This window comes from Carassius gibelio, chromosome B2 (assembly GCF_023724105.1).
Source record: "Carassius gibelio isolate Cgi1373 ecotype wild population from Czech Republic chromosome B2, carGib1.2-hapl.c, whole genome shotgun sequence".
NCBI lineage: Eukaryota > Metazoa > Chordata > Actinopteri > Cypriniformes > Cyprinidae > Carassius > Carassius gibelio.
Window position 1 is genome coordinate 9,294,995 of NC_068397.1, and position 13,390 is coordinate 9,308,384.

General features: G+C 37.3%; 1 protein-coding gene and 1 long non-coding RNA gene across 5 annotated transcripts in view; one reads left to right on the forward strand and one right to left on the reverse strand.

Moving 5' to 3' along the window:
- Positions 1–13,390, forward strand: part of LOC127950697 (uncharacterized) — a 371,356-nt gene that overhangs the window by 265,420 nt on the left and 92,546 nt on the right. The gene's annotated exons all lie outside the window — the stretch shown is intronic.
- dis3l2 (DIS3 like 3'-5' exoribonuclease 2) overlaps positions 1–13,390 on the reverse strand; it is a 249,626-nt gene that overhangs the window by 95,528 nt on the left and 140,708 nt on the right. For all 3 annotated transcript variants that reach the window (XM_052547869.1, XM_052547870.1, XM_052547868.1), the window contains exon 6: positions 12,050–12,188. In XM_052547869.1, coding sequence (XP_052403829.1) covers positions 12,050–12,188 — 139 coding nt within the window. The remainder of the gene's footprint in view (positions 1–12,049; positions 12,189–13,390) is intronic.

The following is a 13,390-nucleotide window of genomic DNA, read 5'->3' on the forward strand; positions in this document are numbered from 1 at the left end:
CAGGTCACAAACACCTGCATTTAGCTCTTGTAGTGTTACAATGGGTTTATTGTGTGCATTTGTGGTAATATTTTATTTAAAAAAGCTCTTAAACAAGAATAAATTCGTTTGTTTTGAGCTCGACACTGTACGCGCTGATCGGAGCGGTGATTTCAGATAGGATATTTCATATTCAAATATTTCATTTTCACACAAACAGTTCAAAAACATCTGAATTTAGCTCTTGGTGTGTTCTAATTGGTTGATTGTGTGATATCGCTGTAATAATTTATTTTTAAAAGCTTTAAAACAGGAATAAATTCGTTTTCTCTGAGCTCTTTACTCCGGACGCTCGTGATCACAGCGGTGATTCATCTCTCCTATTTCTCACGTATCTCTGGCCAGAAATAATTTATCCATGAGCCCTGAACTGGTAATAATCAGATATGTTGGTTTAGCTTGTCAGTGTGAATTAAATCTAAGTATTTATTTGTATTTTTAACCGATTTAAAAGTGAAAGTAAAAGTTCGGGAATTGAACCTGTAGGGGCGCAATTTCTCTCAGACAATGGAAGTCTGAAGCACATACACTCAAACAGAGGGACAGAGTGAGATGAGATGTCTGACAGTTTTTTAATTTTCTGTTATCCATACAGTGTTGTAAAGTCGTTAAACTATGCATATTTCCTCAGAATGACTTTTTCATCTGTATGAAAAAATTCTTTGACGTGTTTGGAAGCTGCAATTTAAAAATACAATAATGATTCCCTTTGTAAGGTCATTTAAAAAAATCACCACGGCAAAACCATTCAAGCTATCCAAAATCCATTCACAATTTAAGTTCCTATCAGAAATACTGATGTGTGTTCAGAGTTTTGTGAAATTCTAAGTATGTTATTTGCCTCAAAATCACCTGAGAAGTATTCCAGTTTGACATGTTGCCACGCCAACAATTTTTTAGATATCAATATCCCCCTTGCAGATTTATATCGGCTGTGTTTTAACATTATTCTGATGAAGTTTGAAGCAAATCGAGTAATAATAAGATGCTGAATTCAAATCATTTTGAAAATGACACACTTCCTTCTGCCAGTTGGTGGCGCTATAACTTTGACTCCTAATAGTCACATATATGCGATCGACATCATACAACGAATAATCTGATGAAGTTTGATTAAAATCAGGAAATGTATGTGGACGGTATTAGACACTTCCTGTTTCTCATTTCTCGCCATAATTTCAACGCCTCGCCACGAGCAAACCGTTCGAGATATCAAAAATCCCCTGGCAATTTTTCATCCCCAGTGTCTTGAGATCATGTTGACCGAGTTTGGCGGCAATCGAGAAAAAAACCTATGACAAGTATTTCAAATTCCAGAGCATGCGCTTTTTACATAACTCTAAATAGCTGACTTCCTGATGGGCGGAGCCTATGACATGCAATACGAAAGTTGTTTGGCACGATGAGATCTATATGTGTACTGAGTTTCATATGAATATGTGCAAGTATGTGTGAGCTATACATCAACATTTCTGACTGTGTTCCAGGGGGCGCCGTAGAGCCCCTGTGCCACGCCCGGGTCCCAGCCTCTGCAGGCTCCTAAAGGCCACAGATTCCAAAGTGTGCGCAAATTTTCAAGAGTTTTTGAGTATGTTAAGGACCCCAAAAGCCCCCACAACTTTGACGAAAAATTTGAATAATAAACCCTAAATAGCCAACTTCCTGTTGGGCGGAGCCTATGATATGCAATACGAAAGTTGTTTGTATTGATGAGTTTTATATGTGTACCGAGTTTCGTGTGTCTACGTACAAGTATGTATGATATATGGCCCTCCATATTCCAGGGGCGCTGTAGAGCCCCTGTGCCACGCCCGTGTATCAGTCTCTGCCCGGCCCTAATGGCCGCAGGTTCCAATGTGTGTGCCAATTTTCAAGACTTTTTAAGCATGTTAAGGGCCCCAAAAGCCCCCGTAACGTTAGAAAAATAAAAATAAAAATAATAATAATAATAATAAAAAATAATAATAAAAAATAATCCTAAGGAAAACAATAGGGCTCTCGCCCTCCAGGCTTGAGCCTTAATAAACGGAGCAATTCCAAGAGGGTCCTCACACCATCGGTGCTCGGGCCCTAATAATAAACAAAGCAGATACAAGAGGGTCCTCGCACCTCGGTGCTCGGGCCCTAACAAATGCTTAAAAGAGAAGAAAATCAATACAAAAAATAAAAAAATACACATCTGTAAACTAATACAAATAATAACAAATTATTTAAAAAAATAGATTTAAGGCTTTAAAGTAACTTACAGTTTTTTTTTTTTTTGGCTTTTTCATTTCTTATTTATTTTAAAGTATACAGGTAGTGACCCATTTCTATTTTGAAATGAGTAAAATTAGTTTTTTTCCCTGTCCATTTACATTTGTGAATAAAGAATTTTCCATATATATAATGAGTAAATTCACAATATACCAAATTTTGAAATCAATACTATACTCATAAAAAAATAAAACATCCTTTTCTTTAAGTTGCAATTCAATATTAATACTTTGTTTAACAAAAAAAAAAAAAAAACTAGATCACACCAAAATAAATTTCTATAAATACAATCATAAAATAAATGAACAATACTCTCATTTTCCCCTTTACAAAAAACACACTTCAAGTCAATATCTTTACAAAACTTTGCAATTACCTGTTTTACAGGATAAATATGATGAACAATCTTGTATGATACCTCTCTAATTTTATTTGTGATACAAAAACGTCTGGAGATCTTAAAGGTTTCTTTCCAGTAGAAATCTTGAAATTGTGATCTCCAAAAACCAATGGCTAAAGGAACACTAGAAATTTGGCAAATCTTTCTAAGATAATTGCTATTACATTTTTGTTCTTTTATATTTATACCTTGCAATTTAAGATTGAAATCTATATTTAGTTTTTCGACTGTATCATTTCCTAATAATTTCCTAAGTTCTAAAGGGATGGCATTAATAACCATCATATACTCCTTAACCGGTATATAAAATGAAAATTTTTCTACAAATTCTAAATATGTAAGCACATGACCATTTATTGGTCCGAACATTTGGCAATGCCTCTCCTAATGTAGTGAATGCTCCAACAACTGCATCGAATTGAATTAGAGACGGCGTCAGAGCAGAGAGTGATGTTAATATGATGTTATACAGGGGAAGGTTTTTTAGCAGAAACTCTGCTGACCTCATATACCCTTCTCTGAGAGAGTCATAGATATGTCCAACCCATACCTTCCTCTCCACACGAGCTTTGTTCATTGCATTGTAGCAGAATTGTCCAACAGAGAGCCTCTGGTTTGACAGTTGCAAATCCCTGCTCCGTACATCAACCTTGAGAATCTCCTTGTGACTCAGTGGAATAGCCTTTGGTCTCATAAATTTGCTCAGGAGCTCTCTAACAAGGGCCACCATTTCCACATGCAACAAATGCACCATTGGCTTTTCATGTTGAAGCTCTTTGACAAATCTCTGAAATGTCAGAAGGACCCCTGCAAATATAAAAAACAACAAATAATTCAATTTGAGCAATTAAATGAACAAAAGTATGATTATGTATTTAAAAACACAATATATACTGTAACTAAATAATAATACAACTAAATTGATTTCCAGCGAAACATTAATTGGATCAGAACACTTGTCATACATATAATAGAGGGAATTACTTTTTGATATATTCCAAGATAACTGTATAACAATACATTTTTCTTTCTGACACAATGGAAAAAAAATCAAGCTTCTGTATAGCCTCTGAGGTGACATATGTTTCTAGGTATCAAGTCTAGGTCTTGCATCCTCTGATTAATAAAAATTAGATTAGACTAATGAGACTACAGAGATGGCTTTTGAATATGCTACTCACTTTCATGTTACAGGAGTAAATTATAGGAAACTGATGCCTTGTTACATAGTTCTTCACAATATCGTACTTAAATGTTGATCATATTCTCATTAATTTGGCTATTGTTGCTGTAGAAAAGACCTGACTGTTTCATTGCATCATGACTTAGGTCATTTGTTAGATCAGGTGCTAGTGGACTTCAAACACAAAAATATTTAACAAATACAACATTCTAAGTTGCATTTAGTTTGCCTAGTCATACAAAAAATACCTCCGTATAAGTCATGACTTTTACTCTTTCGAACTCTGAAATGACCACAGACATCCGATCTTTTCGGTCTTGGTTAACTTGTGTTCCCGTCCGGGACGCTGCTGCCTGTTCTTTCTGAAGAACTACTATCCTGGCCTTTTCCTCAGTTGTGAGGTCATGCCACTCAAACACTTGATTAAGAAGCCTTCTGTAGTACACACACACACACATTTATGTAACTATATAGCCTATTACCTTAATATGCTGCTAATTTGCTATTTTCCTAACACCTACAGTAACCATTTAAAAAATATCTTAAAAGATGTTGCATCATTAGGCCTTCTGTACATTCAATAACGAGCTAAAAATAACTAAACTAAATAACAGACATTAAATACACACTTGTTACACCTTTTATTATTAAAAGAGTTTTATTAGGCCTACCTGTATTTGTGTTCCTCATTTGCGTCCATGACATGATAGTAGTGCACCACAAGTACATCCAGGAGTTCATTCATTCTACTGCAGACTTCAAGCATCTGAATGAATCGGTTACTAATGGGCCTTATCAAGCTCTTGGGGGTGAGATGGAGTAAACCTGGCAAACGTGAGGTGTGTTGCAGTGCTCTGACTGTTGCTTTGTGAACAGGGTCTAATTCGTGCCGTGACAGTACTTTTTTCCCGCTAGTTCCATACATTAGTTTTCTGGCACACACAGTGCAATAGCATGCTCCTGGTTGCCGGAGTTTTTGACACCAGCTTCCAAAGGGCTTTCCGTCCCTACCCACATCCTCAATCCAAGCCCAGCGCCATTTATTCTTTCTGCTTTTATCAATGTCTTTAATGTCTTCCCCTGGCTTCATAAACATAGCCATGACTTACGTTTTGAGTTGAGAAATATGAGACACAATTGTAAACACCTTCGCGCATGGAGCATTGCCTTAACCTGTATCAATCTATTTGACAAAGACACGAGGCCCGCCCCTTAACTACTTCTGATTGGCTCATGAGTCGTTGAGCGTTAAAGCTGCTCTCTGACCTGCGCATCTCAGATCTAAATGACAGATCAATACGACGACATATAGTGCCATGTTAAAAAAAAAAAAAATTTAATAAAAAAAAATCTAAATTTCCGAGATTCAAGTCGAAACTCCGAGATTAAGGTCGGAATATTCAGAGAATAAAGTCGAAATATCTAACCTCTGCAAAAAATAATAATAATATTAATAATAAAAATAAAGTCGGAGAATAAAGTTGAAATGTTCTGAGAATAAAATACTTTATTCCGTGCGGAAACAAGGCTATGGTTGTGACGATGACGCGCTTGATTTATTAGCCTATGTAGCCTACTGCTGTTCTGTTTGCATAGACAGAACATAGCAAAACGTTTAGATATCGTTTCAGCTATTAAAACAGTTCCGTTTTGTATGTATGACACATTGATTTCGTTTCTGTTTTAAGTTCAGTTCCGCAGTAAAGAGACTTCTGCAGATTTCGTTTGTCTGTAAATACATGGTGCGCTTTCATTCATGATGAAAATAAAACTAAATGTCATTCTCCATGATTTCAATGAATAATCCACCTGGTCAACATAATGTTTTTTTCATTGATACTTTTAACTGAATAATGCCTATCACTTGAAACAGTTTTGCTGATTTGTATTTATTAAAACGATGTATTTTAAATTTATATTAGTCTACATCAATGTAACAGAAATGAGTCGAACCAGACAAATGAAAGAGTCTATCAAAGCGATGTTTGAAACACGAGAGCCGAATTCCTCAGGAAGTCATAAATCAGTTCTAGTGCCACAAGAACCAAGCAAGATGACCAACCAACTTGTTCACACAACAGCTTTCAACATTAACACCACTGGAACAATTATTTACAATTTCAATTCAAAGAAGAGAAATTTGGTGCCAAATGTGTTGTTCGTAATGGAAATGCAACGCTGGACATCACATGTAAACCCAGGAGATCAAGTTAAACACTTCCATTGACTTCCCCCACCCAGCAGAACCAGACTGAAATTCCTAAGGGGGGGAAGGGCTTTAAACCTCTGTCTTCACAGAAAAGTCTTTGTCATGAGAATGACAAAGAAATTGCTTTTGTACATATATATGGACCAGAATGAACTCAAAAAGACTTATAAATGAATCAGTCCATCGCTTCACTCCATATTCATTTATGTGTAACCCACACATTTGACTATCATGTTATAATCACTTATTGTGTATGTTTTTTTTTTTAATAACTATGGCATAGCTTAACGATGCATAATTGTGTTTGGTATGTCTGTGATTTAATTTTCTTGCTTGATATTGTCCTGACAATCATTTATTTGTAAAATATATCATATTCGTGTTATAGGAATCATGTCAAAAATTAGACCCTACCAGAGCAAGAAAACTCGGACCACATGCTTGGTAAGATAAACAAATGATTTATGATACCCCCGAGTCAAGACAATATCTGATTGGTCAAGACAACATTTGAGGTGTGGCCAACAGGCCAGTTTAAAAACTGAGGACATCGTAAAATCTTTGCTTTTAGTTCTAGTCTCTAGCTATGCTTCTGCTAGCTTGTAGCTTCTAGCCATGCTGTTTGTCATCACTGTTCTTTGAGTGCGGTTCCTGCGTGCTTCAGCCTGCACGCCTGCTGCTACTTAGCCACGATGAGAAGGAACACAACCTAGTCTCGTCAAACTTTATTTCTTTTCTTTTCCGTTTGAGAATTGTGTGTTTTGAGTTAAGTTTTGTAACGTCGACCTCGTCTGCTCGTTTCAACTCCAACCAGCCACACAACTCCAGCTTCAGCCAACGCCCAAGCACGGGCTCCCCAAGACGTCACTTCAGCGACTGAACTTCCAGCCAATCAACGACCTCGGGATAGCCCTTTCACCAAGACTCTTTCACAGGAGACGCAAGTAACTTTACCTCCAGACTGTGACCTTTGCTGGTGTATCTAATATAATTTTAACCTCACTGAGGAACTCAATGCGAGGGCTAATTATGTGATTGATGGTTGTTCATGTCAATGCAATTTAACATATTGCTGTAAACTTGGGATTCCATATTTCCATTCTCTTAAACTCATCTTTCCCTAACTTCTTCCTGCAACTTGTGTGAATGTGTGAGTGCGTGCGTTTATGTGTTAGATTAGTTTATATGTCTTAGATTTATCTAATAAAGCCTTATTCATATTGAAAAGAGAAGTATCTTGTGTTTTGTGCTTACAAGTTAATGTCTTAAACTGCCGAACTGGTTACTGTGCTAATTGATAGTGTTTCGCTATAGTGTGGATATTAGTATCCAGCGCAGATTTGATGTTAAACGGCTCGTTCACTGAATCGCAGGGCGTCTCAATGATCAGATGCCTGAAGGTCCCACGTTCATCTGTTCAGACAATAATACGCAAGTATAAAAAACATGGGAATGTACAACCATCATACCGCTCAGGAAGGAGACGGATTCTGAGTCCCAGAGAGGAACGTTTTTTGGTGCGAACTGTGCGAATCAACCCCAGGACAACAGCAAAAGACCTTGTAAAGATGATAGCTGAAACTGGTAAGACCGTGTCATTATCCACAGTAAAACGAGTCATGTACCACCATGAGCTAAAAGGTTACTATGAGAGGAGAAAACCATTACTTCAAAACAACCTTTAAAAAGCCAGACTACAGTTTGCCACTGCACATGGGGACAAAATCTTAATTTCTGGAGAAATGTCCTGTGATCTGACGAAATAAAAATTTAACTGTTCGGCCATAATGATAAACTGTATATTTGGAGGTAAAAGGGCGAAGCTTTGAAGCCTCAGAACACCATCCCAATCGTGAAGTATGGGGTGGTAGTACAAGGTTGTGGGGATGCTTTGCTGCAGAAGGGACTGGTGCACTTCACAAAATAGATGGCATCATGAGAAAAGAAAATTTTGTGGATATATTGAAGCAACATCTGAAGACATCAGTCAGGAAGTTAAAGCTTGGGTGCAAATGGGTCTTCCAAATGGACAATGACCCCAAGCATACCTCCAAATATGTTACAAAGTGGCTTAAGGACAACAAAGGCAAGGTATTGAAATGGCCATCACAAAGCCCTGATCTCAATCCCATAGAAAAGTTGTGGGCGGCACTGAAAAGGCAAGTGCGAGCAAGAAGGCCTACAAACCTGACCCAGTTGCACCGGTTCTGTCAAGAGGAGTGGGCCAAAATTCCAGGAAACTATTGTAGAAAGCTTGTGGAAGGATACCCAAAACGTTTGGCCCAAGTGAAACAGTTTCGGGTCAATTCTACCAAATACTAAGGAAGTGTATGTATACTTCTGACTTTGATGAAAGTGATAAAAAAAAATACATACAAATTATCCCTCGCTCGATTTTGACATTTAACAAATGCAAAAAATATGTTAATATTTATTGATCTAAAACAGAATAAGTTTACTCTGATTTAATGTATGACAAAAAAGAAATGAAAATTTTTGTGTTTTGTTCGGAAGTGAATGTAAATATCTGGTTTCAACTGTATGTCAATCACTCGTTGTTTGACATTCTCTCCTTCTTGTTCTGTTAGACCATAAAGCCTTAGATTCCATCTTCTTTGGTACCTTTCAGCTTCATTCACTCTTTCTTCCAACTCTGAAATTCTCTTCTGATGTTCTTCGTTAGCTTCTTTGAGTGTCACAATGTCTTTCTTAACATCATGCATCTCTTTGAAGAGAAATTCAGTAGCTTCTTTTAAAGAGTATGCATTCTCTGTTTTGTTTGATCTCATCGTGTATAGTTTTGGTATTTTGATAAATTTTCTCCACCAATATTTGCACGATGTTGTTCTGTACCTTAGCAAGCGTTGGCTCTGATTTACTTTTCTTGGGATCTGGCGTGCATGGCTCCGAACCTGGGATCGGAGTTAACTTTAGCTCTGGACTACTGCATCAAGCGTAGGAATGAGTCTCCATGACATCCATATTTTGATTGTCAGCAGAAAAATCTCTTCCTAAACCAAGTTTTCCTTTATCTGTATTTCGACCCCGTCTCTTTTCTGTCATTACATCATACAACCAATGGGGAAGAGATTCCAATTATCGTTGAACTGACGTTGTATAGTTTTCAGACTTCTGTAAAGACTTTTGTAAATTATTATTTCTAAAAGGTTGAAGGTTACTAAATTACACATTTGTTGCTCCGTTGTTAAATGCCTTGCTCAGTACATCATTCAAAAACTGAAAAGTTGCTCGGTGGGCGTGAAAAACGAATACAAACTCTAACAACAAAAAACTCTGTTTGCATCGGACGCCCGCTCCCCCCTCCCTGAACAGCGTCTCTGCAGCATTCAGCGGGATGTGGGAGTACTTTACTTTGAGCTCTCAAAAAAGAAGAGTAACCTGTAAACTCTGCACTACTGAACTGTTTAAGGGGCCGTTCACATATTGCGTCTTTTGCGCACTTAAGTTCGTTATTTCCAATGTAGACGTGCAGTATGCGCGCTCCTAATGGGAAGCGATGTGGTCGCGACACGCACGCGGTGCGACGTGCCCGTTTTTCCAGGCGCATCCGCACCGCATCAAAAACATTTAAACTTTTCAGAATGCCGCAAGCGCACCGCGGGTCATGTGACAACTAACCAATCAGCTTCATCCTTTCCCATAACAACGTTAAAAGCTCAGCCAAGATGAAAGGAACAGCTGATCATAGTTGTATATGGATATCCATTTTGAAATAAATTTAGTAGCAGAGTTAATGCAAGAGATTTTCAGAGCTGCAAATCCATTTATCCTTTGCTGAAATTTCCGCGTCTTCATGGAGAGAGCACGTCATGGTTGCTCAGCAAAGGCAGACGCCTCAGGGGCGCAACTGCCCGAGCGCTTTGGAAAGGAGAAATCGGTGCGCCTAGCGTTTTCCACGCGTTTTTAGGCGCGATATGTGAACGGCCCCTAAGACTTTTATTTGTGCAGATTCTCCAGTGCAATGTTGTTTGCAAATGTTTAGTCATAAAAGCTGATAACATTGCTTTTTAACAGTTAACATTTAAAGCTTTACAAACATGTTCTGTGATCAGTTTGTCGTTTACCAGTTCAAAATTCAGTCGTGCATCCTAATTTTGACTGAATGAGAGAGGTAAATGTTTAAAGATATTTGAAATGCACTTTTTTTTTCTAAGTATTCACTGCTCTTTTTCACACAGCAGGTTTTTTGTGTCTCTTTTTTTTTTTTCTGGACAACCTTCTGATGGATTTTAATTTAAATTGTGAATTCCATTCAGGTTTCATGCCTTTGGCACTTTTTTCAAAGGATTGTTTACAATTTCACAGTTTCAGCTATAAAGCTGTTTTCCAGTAAATAATAAAATACAATGAACTGCAATTTTATTCTGTTTTATCCTTATTCTTCGTGAAAATATGTTCTAAAAGAATCCTTAAGCTTTGTTCAGGATGTTAAACTACTTTCGGAGCTCTAAGGACTGCCATGGTGAAAACATTATTCGAAATCTCCTTGTGAAATTTGCTAGAGTATGGGTCAGTGTTTTGATTGCAGAAGAGTTCGACAAAGGATTACTAACACATAAAACAACTCAAGGTATATTTTTGATGAGGATATGACGATGCAAAATGGTTAAAATCTCTTAAAAAAATTTACTTGGGGAACAAATGGAAAAAATAAAATATAAGTACATAAACCGATTAAACGTAAAAATAAATCAACAGATTAATCGATTATCAAAATAATCGTTAGTTGCAGCCCTACAACTAGTTGCACAATGATCCTTATAACATCACACAGATTTAAATAAAATTTGATAAGTCAAAAAAACAAAAAAAACAAAAAAACAATTACGTTCACTTTGAACGTAAAAATTCCAGAATTTTGTCTGACAGTCTGAGGTTTTCTCAAGGAACAGATCAGTGCATAAAATCAGTCCCAAAAGTTTATGAGGTGCTTAACTGAGTCATCCAATTCTGTCCTGGGTAACTCAGAATGAATTGGTGGGTGATCCAACTCCTACCGTTCAAAGATGAGCAAGTTCAGTTTCGGTTTCTCTTTCAACAGGGAAATCATGGGATTCGTTAAATGGGCGGCTCGCCAGTCCAACTCCACCGATGAGCAATCCAGGAATGATTCATACGCAGAAATGGATCACACTCATCAGCTGAACATCACAGCACTCACATGGAACCAAAAGCAGAAAAACAAAAACCTGGCCAAGAAACTCATTTACATGCACATTGGAAGAACCAGGGAAGTTCCAGATGATACACGTTCTCAAAATGTCACTCTAAAGCGTACATTGCTTCTTTCTGAACCTTCAGTTCTCACTCAGTTTGGAGCTTAAAATCTCCCAGAGCAGAACACTCATCCGTTCGCGTCAGAGGTTCACGGAGAAAAGGAAAGATCTAGAAAAGGAAAGATCTAGAAAGCGCTAATCTCTAAAAATGCAGCGATAGCGGGCGTTTCAATGACGTCACTCAAAATGCGTTCTCCTTGGAGGCTTTGCAAAGGGAGATAATGCTATTGGACTTATGACATTCAATATTTTATATTTCTCTATTTTATATAATGAACTAGTTTACAGTGTTATACTTGATCGGTTAGCAGCTTTCATACTGTATGTTGTTCAATTTGAAGTTAATTTTGTCTCGGTCTACTGGTAACCTGGGTTACACAATCACACTTGTAGCAATATTTGTTAGTTCTGCTTGTTGATTCAGGTTGGACCAAACCAATGAAATGCTAACAAAAAGTTATGAAAGTTTGGATTATAAAGAGACAAACTTGTCCAAAGTATATTATAAAATGTCACTAAAGAAAAAATTGTATAAACATTTATCAATTCATACTAGAGAGAATTTATATATATATAAATAAAAATATTGTGTTTATCGGCAAACCCTTGGACAAAGGGTGAACAGAATTATCTGTAACACTATAACTGCAGTAAAAGCTCATTACCTTCATCCTGGAGACAGACTTTCTTCATTTTACCGATCACCTCATCATCTTCATTGTAATGGGCCTCCTCTATGACATCAGAAGCCTTTGGCACCATCTGATTGGCTAAAGTTCTCTCGTTTATATCTCCACTGACTGCCTGTGTACATAGATCACAATATGATAGTTTCATCAATATGATGCATTTATGTCTTAGATTGATATCATCTATCATTTTACAAACACTTCATTACAATTCTAACACACTCACATGCTTTACAACTACTAGAAGTACATACTACATGCATGTATTAAGGTATCTTAAAGGGATAGTTCACTCAAAAATGAAAATTTGATGTTTATCTGCTTACCTCCAAGGCATCCAAGTGACTTTTTCTTCAGTAGAACACAAACTGAGATTTTTAACAAACAATCTGTGAATTTTATAATGTACGTGGATGGGAATCAAGGTTAACACATAATAATAATAATAAAATAAAAAAAAAACAATACAAAACCAAATTAAACCGTGGCTTGTGACAATACACTGGTGTGTAAAGACACAAAACACGAGCAAGAAACTGAACATTTTATATATATATTTACCTCTGATTCACGCAATGTGCAAACTATTCAAACTCTCCTAAGCATGTTCTCAAGCAGGTGTGTGAGACGTAGTCGTCTTGCTTTATGGTGGATCACAGATTTATAAGTGCATTACTGCCACCTATCTCTCAAATGAACCATAGACACTATGTACAATCTCAACTGGGAGTGTCAATGGTACACTTGAGAGATAGGTGGGCATAGTGATAGTTGGCAGCCATTTATGCTGTGGCGCCCAGAGCAGTTGGGGGTTTGGTGCCTTGCTCAAGGGCACCTCAGTCATGTTATTGCTGGCCTGGGACTTGAACCCACAACCTTAGGGTTATGAGTCAAACTGTCTAACCATTAAGGCCATGACTTCCCCTTAGGCAAGAAGCCTCCTCACATGCCTGCTTGAGAACGCACTCAGGAAATTCGAAAAGTTTGCACATTGCGTGAACCACAGGTAAAAAAATAAATACCATTAAGTTTCTTGCACAGACCGATCGTTTAATGTCTTTACACAATGTATTGCAGAAGCCAACGGATTTAATTTGGTTTTATGTGTTTTTTTAGCTTTATTGTATGTTTTAGCCGTGATTCTCATCCACGATAGACTGCAACGGTTTCAGTTAGAGTCTCAGTTTCTCTACTGAATAAACAGTCACATACTTTGTTATCTGCCTACCCCCAGGGCATCCATCAAATTTCATTTTTGGGAGAACTACCTCTTTAATAGTATGAAAACAGTGATGATTTTGCATTTTGCACACTATT